General features: G+C 44.2%; 3 protein-coding genes across 4 annotated transcripts; 1 reads left to right on the top strand and 2 right to left on the bottom strand.

Moving 5' to 3' along the window:
• Window positions 1–385: 385 nt before the first annotated feature.
• On the top strand, window positions 386–3,091 carry LOC101780308 (protein tas). 2 transcript variants are annotated; one of them, XM_004951258.2, is made up of 11 exons: window positions 386–538; window positions 632–840; window positions 969–1,057; window positions 1,364–1,420; window positions 1,514–1,622; window positions 1,701–1,802; window positions 1,881–1,945; window positions 2,178–2,284; window positions 2,390–2,454; window positions 2,528–2,582; window positions 2,674–3,091. In XM_004951258.2, exons 1-11 carry the CDS (start codon window positions 478–480, stop codon window positions 2,832–2,834), a joined length of 1,080 nt encoding a protein of 359 aa, XP_004951315.1. In that variant the 5' UTR covers window positions 386–477; the 3' UTR covers window positions 2,835–3,091. The 2 variants fall into 2 exon arrangements, with proteins under 2 accessions (XP_004951315.1, XP_012699630.1); XM_012844176.2 differs by having other exon boundaries at window positions 398–840.
• A 491-nt stretch (window positions 3,092–3,582) lies between these two features.
• LOC101758703 (RING-H2 finger protein ATL39-like) lies at window positions 3,583–4,768 on the bottom strand. Its single transcript, XM_004954532.2, has one exon. The coding sequence runs from the start codon at window positions 4,437–4,439 to the stop codon at window positions 3,846–3,848; it is 594 nt and encodes a 197-aa protein (XP_004954589.1). The 5' UTR covers window positions 4,440–4,768; the 3' UTR covers window positions 3,583–3,845.
• A 3,301-nt stretch (window positions 4,769–8,069) lies between these two features.
• On the bottom strand, window positions 8,070–8,606 carry LOC101758295 (RING-H2 finger protein ATL39). Its single transcript, XM_004954531.1, has one exon. The coding sequence runs from the start codon at window positions 8,604–8,606 to the stop codon at window positions 8,070–8,072; it is 537 nt and encodes a 178-aa protein (XP_004954588.1).
• Between the last annotated feature and the right edge of the window lie 5,837 nt (window positions 8,607–14,443).

The following is a 14,443-nucleotide window of genomic DNA, read 5'->3' as shown; positions in this document are numbered from 1 at the left end:
GCCGTCCAAGGAATTCGAACACAACTTCAATTCGATGGTTGCAATAAAAACAGGCAAAAGGACAGTGTTTATCTCTATGTATTGCACAACTTTTGTCCGTGTAGCTGAATTTTTTATTCAGCACAATTCGAACAGAGAATAGTATTCGATCTTTGATGTCAGACGCTACGGTTTGACTACGTGCTCTGTTTGTTTTGTATCGACTATTGTTCGATTTTTTGAACACTGGAGCTGCTCTTAGCGTGCAGCTCTATTCGGAGGGATCAGCATAAGCTACGGTAGCAGTCCAAATCCATGCACTCTCGTTCCCCGACGAAGTGGGTGACTGTTATGAGCTGCCTGCCAATCTTCGAAGCACGAATCTTGATGAAAAACCTTCTTCATTCTCGGGTATACGGATAGGGTGCGAACTGCGAACAGAGCATCTTCTTCCTTCTCAGAAACAACAAGCAGAGGGGCCAAGCTGCCGCCGAGGAGATGGCCATGCCCACCTTCAACCTAACTCCCGGCCTGCCACCGGTCTCCCGCCTCTGCTTCGGTTCCTCACCCCGTCTCCCTCTCTCTTTCTACCTTTCTCTCGATGGTGGATCTGCGCTGACTAACTGCCCGCGTGTGTGCGCGATTCCGGCAGGGACGATGACGATGGGGGAGCAGAGCGGGGCGCCGAGCTCGCTGCGCCTCCTCGACGCCGCCTTCGACGCCGGAGTCAACTTCTTCGACTCCGCCGAGATGTACCCGGTCCCACAGCGCAGTGAGACCAACGGGCGCAGCGAGGAGATACTCGGGCGCTGGCTGCGGGCCCGCCGGGCCCCGCGCGACCAAGTCGTCGTCGCCACCAAGGTCACCACCGGTCAACGCTCCCCCTTCTCCTCCTGGCTGCTGCGAGTTGCTTTGCTTCACTTGCTCGCGCTGTGGCAGTACCGCAGTAGCACTGAACTGAACTGAACTTTGCGTTGGGCGGAGCACAGGTCGCCGGGCCGTCCGGCCAGATGACGTGGATCCGCGGCGGGCCGACGTCTCTCGATTCGCAGAACATCACGGTGGCAATTGATGATAGGTGATTAACTACTAGACATTTCTTTGCATTTTTGCTACAAAGTTCATTCTGTTCGTGTCCTCTGATACTTGTCGGTCTGGTTCATTGGTCACTGATGAGTTTTATCTTTTGTGGGTTTTTAGTAGGAAAGGTTGTCCCTTTTTTTCTCGGGGCTACTGTTAGTTTTTAATTCTGATTACATAGGACTATATAGTCACTGAAATCTGAATGATGATACAGCGAAGCAATGGAGGAAGAATTGTTTTGCCTCGGTTGTTAAAATCTGAAATCTGAATGTGTATTATGTCTCTTGTTCTTCTTGTGCAGTTTGCGCAGGCTGGGTATGGATTACATCGACCTCTACCAGATACACTGGCCCGATAGGTCTCTTTAAGAGCTTGCGTTCTTACCTCCAACCTTTTTGCTTGTTGTTTTCTCCGCATCCTGAAGTCTTAACCGGGTATCTTCTGCTGCCAGGTATGTTCCTATGTTTGGGGAAACAGAGTATGACCCAAGCTGCCAGTACACGTCTGTTCCAATGGAAGAACAGCTTGAGGCTCTTGAAAGAGCCATAGATGCTGGCAAGGTATGTCATAGAGGTGTTGTTTTACTTTCAATTTAAATGTTCAGAGTGCGTCAGTTATTTATGAATTGCCGGTGCTAGATCAGGTACATTGGCCTTAGTAACGAGACACCATATGGCCTGATGAAGTTTCTACAGCTGAGCAAGGATTTTCAGTTGCGCTCCAAGCTACTGACCTTGCAGGTAATTAGCCAGTGGGATCTAATTCACATGGTCGGTACTCCAATCACTCCCCTGACTTCTTCTCTTGTATTTTTGTAGAACTCATATAACTTGCTGTGCCGCAATTTTGATTCTGGATTGGCAGAATGCTGCCATCACGAAAGGTATGCCTAACATGTTTTTATGTTCAAAAGCCCTGTATTTGACTATAATCTTCAATAACTATACTAGTGACTACTGACAAATATTGCCATTTTCTTTAATTTCAGAAAACAAAAAGGGCAGTACCATCTGAAAACTTACTTATGATTAATAAATTTACCAAATTGTATTCAGTTTTCAAAATTCTGTACAAATTCTTTCTGAACTTCCATTGTTGAACAATGGCACTTGCAGAATCAGCTTGCTGGCTTACAGCCCAATGGCAATGGGTATACTTTCAGGGAAGTATCACTCATCTGGTGACTATGGTCCACCAGATGCAAGAATGAATCTTTTCAAAGGTACTTATTTTTTTATTTTTAATAGCTACAAAGCCTGGTTCGTCACTCTTTTCTTTTAGTTGGCTCCACCATGTCATTACTCTTAGTGCTCCTCCTGTTTTGTAGGGAGATACTCTGAAGGTGAATCCCGATACAAACTTCAGAGCCCCAAAGTGAAATTAGCTGTGAAGGTGTGTAAATGATTTCTTTGGTGTGGAAAACCCTTTTTAACTACTTACACAATATATCTTTTGTAATATCTAGGAATACACACAAATTGCTGTGAAGTATGGTATTTCTCCAGCAACCTTAGCAATAGGTAAGTTACCTCAACAATTCTGTTCAATGTAAAGTCACATTCGTTGACCGTTAACTGCTGATCCTTTTGCTCATCCTGCTGTTGCTTTCAGCATTTGTATTGAGACACCCACTTGTGGCATCAGCTGTTTTTGGTGCTACAAAATTATGGCAGCTTTATGAGGTTCTTCAGGCAGCTAGGATCCATCTCCCTGAGGAAATTCTTGTTGAGATCAATGATGTTCATGCAAGATACCCTAACCCTTGCCCATAAAATTCTTAGTAGGAATCTTTTTTGTTTGTTGATTGCAATGTCCATATGATTAAAAATTTAGGATGTCGCTGCAATTTTGTTAGAGCTGAGTTAGCCATCACATTCATTCTTTCTAGCTTTGTCAATGTTTTCATGGATTGTCCAAGACATCAAATAATTTTTTTATTGGCCATATTCAAGGGAAAAGACTTCATATACTACCATCCAAGGGATTCAGATCCTTCGTGATAGTATGTGTCGAGCCATCCCTTTTTCCATGATCCTGTTCTTTAGAATTTTCTCCATACTCAGAAGAATGTTCAAGGTTTGTGTTAATTCAAATCATCTTAAATTTAATCAAGTATATGTAAATGTACGAATATTTTGTGATATGAATATGTATTATTAGCATATTCATCATGAATTTTTTTCATAATATATCTATTTGTCATCATCTATTCGGATAAAGCTAGAATGATGCTCTTGATGGATGCAGTAGAAATTTGCTACAACAAACTAATGTGGCATTGTCACTTTATTATTTGCTCTCATGACCTGAGTCACTGGATTGTAGTTGGATGGATGATAGTCGTTTGCAATGCAGAGGACCAATCATTGCATCTCTACCGCAGAGGAACAGTCACACTGATAAGTGATAACACTGCAATGACTGACTAATTGTTTTCTTGAGTTCCCGTCCAGTGAGAATCTCTGCAGTGTCTCAAGCTTATCCATTGCCTGTACTGATTTCTCTTTCATTTTTTTTTTGTGTGTGTGTGTGTGTGTGAGAGAGAGAGAGAGAGGAGAGAGACGTTTACTGATTCCTCATGGAACAAATTTAAATGCACTAATTCATGACAAGAATCGCCCACTCATTTTCTATTCGAGCATCAGGTGAACAAAGCTTTTGATGGATTCACACACCATTTATGCACAAATTTCTGCTTTCGCAAAAAAAATTTACTTTGCAGGATTGATGCAAAATCGACGATCGTAGCCGCCACATGACACGGCCTTCTTCGCTGAGTAGGATCACACCGGCGGCGCATCATCCGGTGCATCTGCTGCCGCCGTGAGCTTCCCACCAACTTGCTGCGGCGAGACCTGGCACCGGCAGAGGGGGCACGTGGCATGCGAGTGCAGCCACATGTCGATGCACCCCACGTGGAACAGGTGCCTGCACGCCGGCAGCTGCCGCACCATCTCGCCGTCCTCGACGTCCTCCAGGCACACGGCGCACAGCGCGCACCTCCCGGACTTGCTGCCGCCGCCGCCCTCCCCGCCGCACGCGCCCGGGCGCGCGTAGGCGAACGCCGGCAGCGCGTCGATCGCCGCGTCCACCAGCCCGCACGCCGCCCTCGCGCGTGCCGCCGGCGCCACCGTCGTCGGCAGCGCAGGAGCCGCCCCGGCCCCGCCTACCCCGCACCACCGGGAGACGCAGCCGGCGGCGCCGAACACCACCCCGGCCGCGCCGGCGAGCGCGCACGCCTTGACGATGCTGACCGTGGCTGCGAGGCTGGTGAACAGGAGCAGCGACGCCGTGGCGACGACGATGCCGTAGCAGGCGAGGGAGCCGTCGCCGGCGTGGGGGCTCGGCGGCGGCCGCCGGTGGTGAAGGCTCAGCATCCGTGAATGCAAACGTAAAGCCACCCAAATTGAGGTGTCGTCACGACAGCACGACACGAGGTTGCCATGTCGAGGCGTCGTGGCGGCAAGAAATAGGCAGCTGGTGAGTGCTTGGACTCTGCGGCGCGCCGGCGGCGTTCAGTCTCCAAAATTCCAATCCACAGAGACGAGCGCTGCAGGTTTGGGCCCGAGGTATTGGCGAGCTAGCTGGTGGTAGCCGCTGTTTTTGGTGGTTTGATTCGAATTTTTTGTTTGGATTCCGGCCGCTTTTAGCTGATCTTATCTTTACACATTGGTCAATGGCTCGTTGATTACACGACGGAAAGTAGCTTTTGTTTCGGCCGCCTCAGATTAAGCTTTCAGAATCCACAAGTGAAAAAACGAAAGCGACTGAAAGACTACAGCAGACTCGGCACTCAGTAATTCAGTACATTTCTTGCACAGGAAAAACTTTGGGGATGGATATATACAAAACGGTTTTTTCGTTGCCTGCGACTGCGAGTTGCTTGGTTTTTATTTTAATTTGCTAGTTGTAAGTTGCCTGGTTTATTAATGTTGGCTGTTGCTTTCAGATTACATGGAATGATTTTGAAGATCAACCTATTTGCAAATTCAAATGGGCATGGGCTCGGGCCTACACTGGTTCATCAACCCGTGCTCTGCACGAGCTAATAATTTTAAATTATAGTTATTTTAAAATTAGATTCCCTAGCTAATAATCAAAATTATTTATCTATGATTATTTTACTTATTTAATATTCTTACAATACTCTAGTTTTGTTTTATTTTAATTGGTAATTACTATATATAGTTTTTCATCCAGATTCCTACTTTTTCAACTTATAACGCACCTCCGTACTTCGCGTTTAATAGTGAAAATCATTAGTTTTCATCGTTTACTTCCATACATGTATAAATGGTCGACACGGTGACACACATCATGCATATATACCTAAACTTTGTATTCCTATATTAACAACAATAGAATAGGTAATTTACAATCATATATTTGTTTACTTTTGAATATTTTTGTACAATGAACATGCAGATTATTAGATTAAACTTAGTTGCTTATTTTAGACTGTTTTAATAATGATATACGTTGTATTTTAGATACAAATTTAGAAAAAAGACATTTTAAGATATTTTTATAATAACATGTATGGATAATTTAGACAGATCCTAGGTTACTGTAAATTAGAATATTTTCACTATGATTATTAGAGTCTACAGGACGAATGCCTATATGTTTTTATTTTTTTTATAATTTTCTAGTGCGTCTTGTGAAAATCAATGCGCGGTCTCCAATTTTTTTTAAAATAAGAGCATATGGCTTACTATCAAAGTGTTTACCTTAAGCTCTCTCTCATTTATTAAATATTCTAACATAATGCTTATATAGATATATAATTATTATCTTCAACCGACTGTGATATACTTTAGCTAGTAATTTACAACATTTTTATCCATATTTAGAATTTTTTTTCACGCGCTTGAATTTGTTTAACGGACTCTAAATTTGAGCTATATTTTCACATGAAAATCTATACTCTCATCACTTCCTCTACATATTTATAAATGATGAAACACATCATGTGTATATAACTTAATTATTTTTTTCTATATAAATAGTTTAAGAATAGACAATTTAAAATTATATATTGATGTACCTCTAGGTATATTTTTGATGAAGGAGTTTTGGATTTAAATTTTTAATAATGGCATACGTGGGTGATTTAGATATAATTATTTTTTTTATAATGTTAGTAGTGGGAAATCTAGATATAAATTTGAAGGGTTATTTTAAATTATTTTTTGTAATGGCATATGTGGGAAATTTAGATGAAGATTAGGGGTTACTTAATTTATTTTATATAATGCCAGAGGTGGGTAATTTACACATAGATTTAGGGGGTTATTTTAGACTATTTTCATAATAGCGTATGTGGGTAATTTTTTAAAAAATATAATAGATTCAATGGCTATGATGATTGAGCCTAGCGAATTGATGGCTAGATGTTTTGCTATTTTGAGAGAATTTCTAGAATTTCTCTTTTTTTTAAGTGTCCACTTAGAATTTCTAGGTGACTCCATGTGGAAGCTTTAAAAGGAGGCTCCATAGGAAGGCTTCTAAACTTGTGACTCGTACCAAGTGATTTTTTTATGATTTAGTTTACTGAAATGATATTATGCCGCTTTCTCTGCGATGATCGGTTACAATATCCTTGGCTGTAGTCGTTAGTCTTAGCATTTCTGAAGTGAAGTTGTATCTATCCAACATTCATCACGTCCCAAATTTCCTATATATAAACGATGGAGTACGTACCCGCATAAGAATAAACAAATTGCACCAAACAAAACCACTCTTCAAATCTATATCTATCTCAACATTTCATCACGTGCCAAATTTCCTATATGCACAAAATGTCCAGATTAAGAATATAACAAAAAGGGCTATTTAGTATTTACTACACCTTAGAGTTAAACCTCCTTGGCACTCCATTTTTTGTCCATATAGAATCTTGAATCAACGGTTGGATCCAATCCATTGCTTTCCTTATCATCCCTTCCCAGTTGTTTCATCCGCTCGCTACATGGAGACCCAATGCCCCAAGGCCGCAGTCTCTTTGGCGGTACCTGAGCGCGGTTGTCCCCATGGGACACCGCATCCCCACCCAGCTTTAGTGGCGTCCCCAGTACCAGATCAATACATCTTTTTTCCTATTATGATTTTCCCATTTTCTCATCCGCTCGCCACATAGAGACCAAACGCCCACAAGCCGTGGTCCCTTTGGCGGCACCGAGCGCACCGCATCCCCTCTCGACTCCAACGGCGTCCCTAGTGCCAGATCAATCCATCTCCCATCTCTTTCCCTATTATCTCTTTCCTATCTGTCTAATCCGCTCACTAGACAGAGGCCCGACGCGCATAGGCCGCAGCTCCTTTGGTGGCGCTTGCCAGATCAATCCCTCTCTCCTTTCCATTATTTTATTTTCCATCTGTCTTATAGGCGCGCTCTGCAGAGGCCCAACGCCCGCATGTCCTTTGGCAGCGCCCGAGCGCAGCTAGTCGCCTCCATGGGACATTGCATCCCTGCCCGGCTCTAGCGGCGTTCCCAATGTCACCACCGCCATAAGGCAATGCCATCTCCGCCGTCGCTCACCACCTATGTCAACGCTAACTAATTGAAGCTCGATTCCTTAATTGAAGCTCGATGCCTCAGCCACTATCACCTTGCAATGAGGGTCCACCACCACCTGGCGTGTGGCGCCCTCGCTGTCGACGTATCTCCCTCGAGCCACCGCCCACTACCCAGCAGCCCCAAAGCTCCCTCCAGATCCGTGACACTGAGCTTCCTCCCCGAAACCCCCAACCCTAAGATCCCGTAGGAGCTTGCTGAGGTTAGAGAAGAATGGAAAAGTTTGTATGTTGGACAGAAATAAAACACTTCAATGTGATACAGAAAATCCGGAACTAATCACAACAGGCAGACAATGTGGCCCGCCGTAAAGTGCAGGGCAAATGTATTCTGTTGGGAAACCACTCTAGAAATCTGGCGAAGGGAAAGCTGCTACACCGGCGGCAACACGTCACGCGACGACTGCGCCGCCCCCGCGGTCACGGTTTTCTCAGCGCATGCCTGCTAGCTGCACGACGTCGCGTCGGCACAGCGGGCACGTCGTTTGCGAGCGCAGCCACATGTCGACGCACTCCTTGTGGAACAGGTGCTCGCACGCGGGCAGCCGCCGCACCGCCTCGCCGCACTGCACGTCTTCCAGGCACACCGCGCACAGCGCGCTGCCGCCGGGCTTGCCGCCGTTCCCAACATCGTCATGGCACTCGTACGTGAACGCCGGCGGCACGTCGGTCGCCGCCACGCCAACGCGTTGGCAGGCGCACCCGGCCGATGCACCCGCGGCATCGCCATCTCGCCGTGCGCCCCTGGCGCGTAGTAACATCCTCGTCCTGGCGCCGGAGGGCAAGAACCAGCCGATTACGCCCAAGAACACCATGGCGAAGCAAGTGGCGGCACCGGCCTTGAGCACGCCGGCCGTGGCCGCGACGACGCAGAAGACGAGCAGCGACACACAGGACACCACGACGCCGTAGCAGGCTCGGCACTCGATGTCGTCGTTAACGGCTGCGGCCGAACTCGTCAGGGTCATGCTGCCACTGCTCATGATTGTGCCGTCGTCTCTAAGGGTGACAGGGTTTGTCTCTTGCCATGGTTGCACGGTGGCTACGGCAAGAAATAGGGCTTGAGCGTGTGGGGCTGCGCTGAGGAAAGGAAAAGGATAGTGCTCGATCGCTTTGGGAACCGCCACTGCGACTCTGCGAGCGTGCGCCCGGTTTGGCCACGAGGTTTTCAGGTTTTTCTGACTCTGATTGCCAGCCAACGACCGCATTTTTGGGCTTGTGCAGGCGTCTGTGGAGGAAAGAAATAAGCTGTGCGGCGGTATTCGTCTGTTGTCTGTTGCGGGCGCAAATCACAAGGGAAATAAGATATTGAGACCTAGCCTACCATGATGCCTTCAAGCCAAAGGTTCCTTTGTTTTTGGGAAAGACCTTCTAGCCAAGGTTCTAAATAGCCAGCTACAGCTCCAAGATGGATACATACGTGAACGTTTTTTGAAAAAAAAACCTTTTTTTCCATTAGATCTGCACGATCTTGTTTTCCAATTTTTTTTTATATCTGTAGGTTGCCTGGTTTATCCGTCTGCACAGGTTAAACGTTTATCACTGTTAGCTGTTGCTTTCATATTACTGACGTACTCGCTCGCTCTGCAAATTACTTGAATAATGAGAGCTTGAAGGCCAACCTACTCCCTCGCTCCGCAAATTACTTTTGCAACATAAAATGGGCATGAGGGAGCCGACGCTGAATTTGATGATGCTTCTAAATCTATTGCCAAATTTTATCCTTGTGGCTGGTGACAAGTGAAGTTTTTGTGATTTTAGTTTATTGAAATGATATCATGCTGCTTTGCTCATTTCAGATTAGGAGGATAGAACTTGCTGATCGATGACAATGTTATATTCTTGGCAGTTGTAATCTTCAGAGTGTTGTCGTCTTAGAAACAGACCTGTATCCATCTCAGCATTCACCATGGACCAAAGTCCATATACGAAGTTATGAAGAATAATGTACCCACATATTAAGAGTAACGAAAGCTAAGAGCATCTCCAGCTGTCTCCATTTCCCCAATCCAACTATTATATTGAGAGTGTTTGTAAAAAACTAGTGCTCCAGGCTCCAGCAGGTCCCCTTTGCCTTTCCCTCTTCCCAATAATTATTGGGACAAACCAATAATTCATCCTAACTTTTCCAAAATAAAGGGAGAGTTGTGACTCTCCCAAAACGGTAGTTGGGTTAGGATAAAACTATTGGGGAACTGCAAAAGCAACTCTTTCAAAAACAATGAATGAGATATTAGGATATCCCAATCAACTAGTTATTAGGAAAGATTTATTGGGGAATTGCTCGAGATGCTCTAATACGTGATGTCCCATTCTTTATCACTGAATTTTAGGTCCAATCAATGAACGCAGTGACTTTTCCAACGGCGGTGAGAGCTTCAGTTAATGTTCGGAGTTTTTTTTTGATAAAAAATCAATAACACAGTTAATGTTCGGAGTTTGAGTTTCGGAGATGAGGGTTGTGGCCGGGAACTGATGGAGGCGCTGGAGGGATGGCTGCCAATGGCAGGCATTGGGTGGGCCTCTATTATACACCGGCATAAATGATTTATTCGTAACATTCATTTGTGACTTGCATGAATAAGCCGATATATACGAGAGTCTCTCTAGTAGCGAGTTTTCCTAATCAAGCACGGTCCCTTCATTATTTTTCTTATCCAGCCCTCTGAACTTTAAAATATTCTAATCTAAAAGAACAATAAATTCCGATTTTAAATTCACTTTGCAGAAAACAGAGCCGGTGTGTCACTTTTAGAAAACCCCTACCATGTGGTGTGCTTGGCCTTCGGACCATAGCTTATATATATATATATATATTATTTTCCTATGCTATTTTACCTCTTCTCTAAGGCGCCGCCCACACCTCGGTCCGTCGCTGCTCACTGCTTTTGCTGCCACTGCCTGCCTCCTTCCCTTCTATCCTCATTCGAGGACTCGTATCTTGCGATGTCGTGGCCCCACAGACCTTCCTCTACCCCGAGCAACACCACGGTCCAAAGCATTAGATGGACTCCTTCATGTTGTTCTATGTAAGTTTGGTCAAAATTAGATAAATTTGACTTAGAACTAGTGTTATCCTAAACGCTAAACCGTAAACAGTCAGTCACTCTTTATTTAGTGTTTAGATGGTTTAAACGGTGTTTAAGCAGAATTGAATGGTCTAAACAGTTTTGCACTTTATCACTAATTTATACATAATCATGCTTATAAAAGATTAAGTATTCTAGAAAGTATATACATTTATGCATATAAAAGACCAAGTACATATATTTATGCATGCAACAAACCAAATATAAATATTTATTTATGGAAAAACTTAAGTATATATATTTATGGAAGTAAGAATTCAAGCGGAATTGACAGTGGTCATCTAAATAGTGTGTTAAACGGCCGTTTAGCCTGTATAATGGCATTTAATTCCATTATGTTTAGACCGTTTAGCCCTTTAATCCTATTTTTTGACCGTTTAAACCTGTTTCCGTTTAATGTACCATTTACAACCTCCGTTCACTGTTTAGATGACGTTTAAACGGCCATTTAGGCAAACACTACTTAGAACAAACTCAAAGTAAATACCAATTTGGGACAGAGAGAGTATGCTACAAATCACAACAGACAAACAATGTTCAGTACAATGCGTTCTGCTGGAGCCACCATTGAAATCTAGAGAAGGAAAACTACACCGGCGGCAACACATCACCCAGCACCCGCGCCGCCGCCGTCACGGTTTTTGAAGCGCATGCCAGCGGCAAGAGGTCGCACCGGCACAGTGGGCACGTCGTGTGCGTCCGCAGCCACATGTCGACGCACTCCTTGTGGTGGTGCCCGCAAGCCGGCAGCCGCCGCACCGCCTCGCCACGCTGCAAGCCCTCCAGGCACACCGCGCACAGCGCGTTGCCCCCGGGCTTGCCGCCGCCCTCGGCATTGGCGGCGCACTCGCACGCGAACGAGCTGATGACAGGCGCACCCAGCCCGCCGCAGCGCCGATGCGCCCTCGGCATCGTCACCTCGCCCCCTCGTCGAGGCGCTTCCGGGCACCAAGCAGCCGATGACGCTGAAGAACACCACGGCGAAGCCGGAGACAGCGCCGGCCTGAACGAGGCCGGCCGTGGCCGCGAGAGCGCAGAAAAGGAGCAGCGACACAAAGGCCACCACGGCGCCGTAGCAGGCTAGGCACTTGACGCCGTCGTCGTCACCTCCTGCGCTCGAGCTCGCTGTGGAGAGCATGATCGTGCTGCCACTGCCACTGCCTCTGCGTCCTGGCACGCTTGCCATGGTTGCACGGTGGGCGCGGCAAGAAATAGTCAGAGCGCGCGAGATTGATCTGGAAAAAGGATAGTGCTTGATTGCTGTAATTAGGAACTGCTACTGTGAAGACAGACGGCGAGCGTGTGCGCGGGGTTTTTGGCACAAGGTTTTCCTGTTTCGGCTCTGATTACTCGCCAAGGGCCACCGTTTCGGGCCAGTGACAGGCGTTTTCTTTTTCCTTTTCGGGAAGCTTGTGGCAGGCAGGTGTTTGTGGAGGAAAGAAAGCTGCGGTATTCGATTGTTGGTTGTCGCTCTCAGCAAATCGTAAGGGAAGGAAGATAGACCTAGAAAAACATTACCAAATCTAGGCACCTAGTTAGTCATTTGACTACCAAATTCTAGCAAATATTTAATTTCTTTAAAAACACAACATGATTATATTATAAGAAACATTTTGAAGACAAATTTAGACATAGTTTCCAGTTTCCAATGCAACCTTAGATTTGAACTTATGTGTTTAAGGTTAGGTGATATTTTCTTCCCATTTTTTTGGCTGGATGCATGTTTAATTTTGCAGAACAAAAATGATGTGATATTCGTTGTATGAGTCATTTCTACATGTATATAGGAAGAAATATAATTGAGTGGGCTGTGCAGCCAAGAAACACTATATTGTCAAGGTTCTTTGCAGCAATGGCTTGCACATCACATATCTCTGGTCTTCCTCCCAGGTGCGCACCGAGAAAAGAAGTTAAACGTGAAATGAGGCGAGGAATTACATAAAGATGGAAACACCTTGGACATATCACTTGAACAATATATAGGGGCAGCGATATTTGTGGTAACATCTTAAATACATTACTTAGATACATGGGGAAGGACACATCAAAAATGGCAATGGCTTGATATAAGTTGAATTCGATGGAGAAGAGAATACGGTGGAGCATTGGGATGGTTTTTTAGCACCTCGTCCTTGGCGCGGGACGTCCAAATCAGACCCTTAGGGTTGACAAACAAACAAATGCAAGTTTACTTATTAAAATAAACACTTTACTTTAAATATACAAGGTGAGTTTTCCTTAATAACGTTAGGTCTAAAACATCAATTATGTTAGTACTTTGACAGCAAATTCAGTCTTCATGTTCACTCTTAGAGCCTAGAAATCTGTTATAGTCGTATCTAGCCTGCAAAAGAAGCACCCACGCTAGCTCCAAACACCCAGAACTAACCATGTAAATAGCAAAAAGAAAAATCAAAATTGTTCACCACTGCCATTTAAAACAGTAACCAAAAGTACCCCTATACTTATGTACAATTATCGACCTTGGCCATCAGTAAAAACTTGATCCAAAATCCTCATAGTATTTGGACAATAGAAGAAGCATCCATGTTTGCTCTTAAGGCTTAGAAATTATCACGTTATTGGGAGGAAAAATAAAAAAAATATCCACATTGCCACTATGAAAAAACAACTCAAAATACTATTTACATATTTATATCTTTCCCATTATTGGAGAAAAGAGGAAATGCAAAATTATCCATCACTGAAGTTACAAAGGAATTAACCCAAAGTACCATTATAAGTATTTATTAATCTCCCATCATTGGAACATTGGAGAAAAATTAAAATTAAAATTTTCCATCACTACCATTATGAAAAAATGAACCTAAAGTACACTTATTCCTTTTTGTGAATTTCCTGCCTCATAAGTAATTAGTCCAAAATATTCCTCCACCTATTCATAAATTACCCACTGCTGCCATAAAATGGTATGTAAACATTGCTATGCATGCTTCTTGTTATCCATGCCTACAATATATTGAAAGGAAAATTTGCAAAACTACACTTGGAAGTAAGTGGAGTTTTGGATACACATAGAGTTAAACTGAATGCTAACTTTATATATGTCTAGGGTCAAGGTTCATACATATAGTGACTTCATTAGTAAATAACAGAACAATATCTATTACAAAGTGATTACCTAATACAAAATGATCCGAGGGTCTAGCACAAAAGATTGCATGACAACGACAGCTATTGTGGTGTAGGCACCATCTTCCACGAGCAGTCTACCGGGGCACGCTAGCCTAGAACTCCAAGTCTTCATGAGGTAAGTCTTTTCTCTTGTTCTTATTTGAGCTGCAACGGGAGGACAAGGATCAAAGAGGAAGGGTGAGTACAATACCTAGATGTTCTATGCAAGTATGAGAAAAATATGGCATGCCGAGGCTTTAATTAATGGTCTTCGGAGTACGAATTTAAGTTGGTCAAATTTAATTATGTAAAAGTCTTTCACCTTACCAGGGGGCACATTTCAGCCCAACTATCTTAGCGAACAATTCAACCCAACTTTCAAAAAATTAGGGTCAAACAACATGCCATCTAGGTCAAATACCCTTGCCTTGGTCACCCTATGCGACCCCCTTCTAGGACACCCACGGTAGCTAATATAAATATTAACATAGGATAGCATCAAAACTATACGAACTTTATGAACAAAAGAATTAAAAATTTAACTCGCCTTTACTGAGTAAGAAAGTGACCTTTAGCACTAC

This window comes from Setaria italica, chromosome I (genome assembly GCF_000263155.2).
Source record: "Setaria italica strain Yugu1 chromosome I, Setaria_italica_v2.0, whole genome shotgun sequence".
Classification (NCBI taxonomy): Eukaryota; Viridiplantae; Streptophyta; class Magnoliopsida; order Poales; family Poaceae; genus Setaria; species Setaria italica.
Note: the sequence above shows the minus strand (reverse complement) of the source record. Positions and strands in the feature narration are given on the sequence as shown.

What these genes read in the sequence shown, in the direction of transcription:
- LOC101780308 (XM_012844176.2), top strand. Translation starts at nt 478, where the DNA reads ATGGCCATGCCCACCTTCAACCTAACTCCCGGCCTGCCACCGGTCTCC. An exon ending in ACGGTGGCAATTGATGATAG is followed by an intron (nt 1,058 to 1,363) that starts GTGATTAACTAC and finishes CTTCTTGTGCAG; the next exon opens with TTTGCGCAGGCTGGGTATGG. An exon ending in AAGTGAAATTAGCTGTGAAG is followed by an intron (nt 2,455 to 2,527) that starts GTGTGTAAATGA and finishes TGTAATATCTAG; the next exon opens with GAATACACACAAATTGCTGT.
- LOC101758703 (XM_004954532.2), bottom strand. Translation starts at nt 4,439, where the DNA reads ATGCTGAGCCTTCACCACCGGCGGCCGCCGCCGAGCCCCCACGCCGGC.
- LOC101758295 (XM_004954531.1), bottom strand. Translation starts at nt 8,606, where the DNA reads ATGACCCTGACGAGTTCGGCCGCAGCCGTTAACGACGACATCGAGTGC.